The following is a 5,082-nucleotide window of genomic DNA, read 5'->3' as shown; positions in this document are numbered from 1 at the left end:
ACTTTTAGTGACTAGGGTTTGTTTATACACTGTTTGATTGTATCATGTCCTCTGTTAGTTGACTTTTCATTTTATTCGTGCATTTGATAAGTTAACGTATTTGAGTTCTATTATTTTGAATTTGACTATTAATTGTGCAAAAAATAAATTTAAATAAAAAATTTAGAATTTCATCACTAATTTCATAACAAAAATATTAAAAAAAATAAACTTACCGTCGAATTCTCTGTTGGAAATATCCGACGATAAAAATGTGGGAACAAAATAGTTTGGCATCAAATTTACCATCAGAAAAAATCTACCAATAACTGACACCAGATATTCGTAGCTTAAAAACTAAATCTGCCGCTAAATCCATCGCAAGTTACCGGTGAAGTTGATACCATCGGATTGAAATTGATACAAAATCCAACGATAAATTTATTACCGGCGGATTAATTTCATTTTTTTTCCGGTAAATCTGACAATAACCGACATTTTTTCTATAGTATTTGTGTTCAATTATGAGCATTTTGGAGCAATGAAACTAATGATCATAGGAGAATATGCGTGAGAGCAGTTGCAACTTACTACAAAGTAGTGTTGCTGTTGCAAATTGCAAGGGCTGGAGAGCAAGCTAATCGGTGGGACTGTGGCTAGTTGCACGATAATTCCAAAGGGGCAGAAGGAAAAGGTATACTTTTAAAGAGGGTCGTCTCTATAAAAAAGTTACACAGATGCTTCAATTTTTCTTTTCTAAAATTAGAAAAAAAATTACAAAATTCAAAAGATGCCAGAAATAACATGATATATTAGCTATCTAAAGAGAGATATACTTGCAAGTTCTAGAACTAAAACTGCATTTAACGTGTTCCACCATAATTATGCATGACCATTTATTTTAATGTCACATAATTATGTTAATTGTATATATTTGTGGAACACGTATAAACGTGTTAGTTTTAGAATCTTGAAAGTATTACTCTTTGAGTAATCAGCTTCGATTCCACCTCAGATATCTGTACCTTTGCTCTCCATGTTGCTCATAAACAAACTCGAGTTGAGGAAAGATTTTAGCAAGCAAATGATCCATATTCTTGGAATACCATAGTCTCCATCTCTTCCATAAAAGAAGGGGAAGGACAATAAGTCCAAACCCAAATGTGAACCCCAACTCAATGCTTAACAAACTCCAGTTAATTGAAGTTTTCTTTTCAGAAGATGGTAACAATGGTTCTTTCATTCCATTGTCACCACAATTCTTGGTTAATGGAAGGCCACATAACCCATCATTACCTTCAAAGGAGTATGCATCAAAAGTCTGAATTTGAGAACCTGTTGGAATTTCCCCCACCAAATGATTGAAGGAGAGATTCAACACTGAAAGAAAATATAGACTTGAAATCCCAGTAGGGATCCTTCCACTCAAATTGTTATATGATAGGTCCATGGATTCAAGATTCATCAAGTTTCCTATAGAAGATGGAATATGACCAGAAAATGCATTATGTGACATGTTAAGAATATGGAGTGCCCTCAAATTCACAAGCTCTTCAGGTATTGGACCTTCAAGATGGTTAGAAGAGAAATCCAAAGAAGTATAGATAGAAGGAATTCGGGTCAAATTCAAGTGTAAATTTTTGCCGACAATTGTAACTGAATCCAAGATTCTACATCCAAGTTCATTGGCAGTCACATAATAAGCAAATATGTGATCTATCACAGAGTAAGGTTCTCCTCCCAACAATTTGTTTAGCTTTATCACAAGATCTTTATCAATGACAGTGAAAAGATCCTTAAAACGTATGGGATCATGGTTATCAAACATGTCAAAAAATAAATTTCCAAATTTTTGATGGGCTTCATTGTCCTTGCTCATCATTTTTGACCATCTTTGCAAGAGAGATCCAGATACCATACCACTAAAATTATTGGAGGCAAGATCAACAATATGAAGCATCTCCCAATTTCTATTGCTATGTTGGCATTTAACTGGACCATGGAGTCTATTTGACCTTAAAATCAACACTCTCAGTGTGGCAATGTTGCCTAAAAAGCATGGAAATTCATTTGAGAAGTGATTGTTTCCAAGGTTCAAAACTTGCAGTTTCTGACAGTTGGACAAAGATTTTGGAATTGGACCAACCAAAGTGTTTGAATTGAGATCAAGAAACCTCAAGTTACAAGAACTCGAGATTCGATCAGAAACATAACCTGTGAGTTTGTTTTTGGCAAGATTTAAGACCCTAAGTGTGCTATTCTTTCTAGTCAGACACTTGGGAATAGAGCCCTTGAAGCTATTGTATGAAAGATCAAGCAACCTAAGGGACGAAAATTTGCAAAATGAATCATCAATTTTTCCTCGTAAGCTATTATTTGAAAGGGAGAAAAAATATAAGAAAGGAATATACTTGTCCAAAGTGGATGGGACATAGCTGAATCTGTTGCTTGAGTAGTCCAAATGGACAGCATATTTTGTGAAAGTGGGAATTAACCCAGGAAGTTGATTGGAATGAAGATCAAGGATATATAGATTAGAATTGAGATTTTCCAAAGGGCCTTCCAAACTCGTGAGAAAATTGTTGGAAAGATTCAAATAGACCAAAGACTCAGACCTCCAAATCCAATTGGGTATTGTTCCATGAATCTGGTTGTTGGATAGGTCTAGTGCATGAAGTTGGGATTGGTTTCTTAAGAAACCAGGAAATTCCCCTAACTTGCAAGAAGCCAACAACAGATACTTCATAATAGGAAAGGATGAAAGGCTATGATCATCATTGAAAGGTGGTATATAAACTGATAAATTGTTGTTTGAGAGGCCTAATGTATGCAGGCTTGGTAGATTATGAATCACATCAAGATGTATAGTGCCATTGAATTCATTTTCAGAAAGTTGGAGGAATTGAAGTCCTTTAAGTTGAAAGAACGAAAGAGGGATCTGTCCTTCTAGTCTATTATGGCTCAAATCAACCAAGTGTAGTTGGAAGGAAGAAGCATTTGAAAACTCATCCAATGGACCTTGAAATCCATTATTAGAAAGTGTGAGCTCTTGCAAAGATGGAAGGGTAAAAAGAGATGAAGGAACTTTCCCAAAGAGAGAGTTATCACCTAAATTAATGTTGAGGAGATGTAGAAGGCCCTCAAAATGAGATGATTGAATGGATCCAGTCAAATTATTGTGCAAGACAGAGAAATATCTAAGATTCTTAGATATATTAAGAGATGGAATTGGACCACTAAACTCATTAAATGATAAGTCTAGTTCAACAATTTGGGTGAGTTTTGACATTGAGATAGGCAAGGTTCCATTGAATTGGCAATTGGAAAGATTTAATGTAGACAAGTGCTTCAGATTGGAAATGGAACTTGGAATTTGTCCAGAAAATTTTGTGTTGTCAAGTTTCAAGGTGTGAAGAGACAAATTCTGCAAAAAGTTTGGTAAGTTACCATGAAGATCATGATTATTTGACACATCAAGAACATTGAGTGATTGAATTTGGAAGACACCATTTGGAAAATAGCCACTCAACCTGGAATCCCTAAGCTCCAAGACTTTCAAATTGGAGAAACTCGAGAAGGATTCTGGCACTAGACCTGAAATATTATTCAAGTTTAGTCGAATCACTTCGAGCGCCTCTAGCATTGATATTGAAGAATCAATTGATCCTGTGAGATTGCAATATGACATGCTAAGAACTTGCAGTTTTCGCAGCGATGATAAAGCTTGGCTCCATTCCTTTCCTTCATCTGATATCTTCACTCCATCCAAGAACAACTCCCTGACCTCTGTAAGGTTCTGCACCAGCATGGCAATATTTGGCTTCACAAGTTTGAGAGTATGTTGTGTTGAGAATGATAAAGACAAATCAAGAGCAACTAACTTTGTTAATTGAGATATCTCGGCTGGAATCTGTCCCACAAAGCCGGCATTTGATAGATTTAAACGCCTCAGATTCTTTAGCTTTCCAAATGTGGAAGGAATGGAAGAACCAAATTCATTGTGAGCCAAATTCAAATTCTGCAAATATTGCAGATTGAAGAGGCTTGATGAGTTGTGTAGTCCTCCAGAGATAAGTTCATCACTCAAATCAAGACCAACTACTTGGCCTTTGTTGCATGTTACTCCATTCCACTGACAACAATCATCATCAGTTTTGTTCCACTGAACCAATTTTTTGGATGTAACAGTGTTGAATAGAAGGCTATTCTTTAATTGGAGCAACAAAAGCTGTTGATGGCCAAAGCAGTAGTGATTTCTTGCAGCATCAATGCTGATACTAAGGTTTATCAACCAAAAGGGTATAAAGAAAGCCAAGAAGATTTGATGGATTCTCATTGGGATCGGATTTTTGCTACTGGAACTAAGGTTGATATATTAAGAAATTTGAGGATGGTGTATGTAACATTTGGAGCATGATCTATTTATAGATAATCTAAAACTCTTTTTATAGTTGTCGAGTATTATCATTATCAAAAATATTATTTGTAATTTTGTACACTAAAATTAACTACTAAAATCAGCCACTAATGTATTTGTGTATAAATACCTGTATAGTTTAATTTATTTTCAATGTATATTTGTATTCCACCATATATTTTATATTGGTGACTGACTTTAGTGGCTAATTTCGATGTATACGTAGCATAACTCTATTATAATTCGTTAGTTATTTGAATATCTTACAACATATTTATTAATGTATACTTACTTTAAAAACTTTAATAAATTACTCTTTTAATATAATTATATTATTAATAAAAATTAGTATTTAGAAATATAATTATTTTAAAATACACTTTAAATATATTTTAAAAACAAAAAATACTTTATGTATTTATACATATTAATTTATATATTTTAATTTAAATAATCAGCAATTAAAATAATGAAACTTACGATAGTAGAATAATTAAATATATAATAGATGAATAATTAAACTTATTTATAATAGTATAATAAAACTTTTTTTGAGGTGCCAAATATATATATTCGACTATTCGTATATGCAATGAATAAATTATAGCTAATTTTTTTTTTGTTTACACGGTTACATATAGAAAGATTGTTTAAGACCGTGTAAAAAATTTCTGCCTAATACCCTG

The 5,082-nt window shown here is 33.4% G+C and overlaps 1 protein-coding gene across 1 annotated transcript; it reads right to left on the bottom strand.

Moving 5' to 3' along the window:
- Window positions 1–973: 973 nt before the first annotated feature.
- On the bottom strand, window positions 974–4,315 carry LOC112742918 (receptor-like protein 7). Its single transcript, XM_025792161.1, has one exon. It carries the CDS (start codon window positions 4,313–4,315, stop codon window positions 974–976), a length of 3,342 nt encoding a protein of 1,113 aa, XP_025647946.1.
- Window positions 4,316–5,082: the final 767 nt, after the last annotated feature.

This window comes from Arachis hypogaea, chromosome 14, assembly GCF_003086295.3.
Source record: "Arachis hypogaea cultivar Tifrunner chromosome 14, arahy.Tifrunner.gnm2.J5K5, whole genome shotgun sequence".
Lineage (NCBI taxonomy): Eukaryota > Viridiplantae > Streptophyta > Magnoliopsida > Fabales > Fabaceae > Arachis > Arachis hypogaea.
Note: the sequence above shows the minus strand (reverse complement) of the source record. Positions and strands in the feature narration are given on the sequence as shown.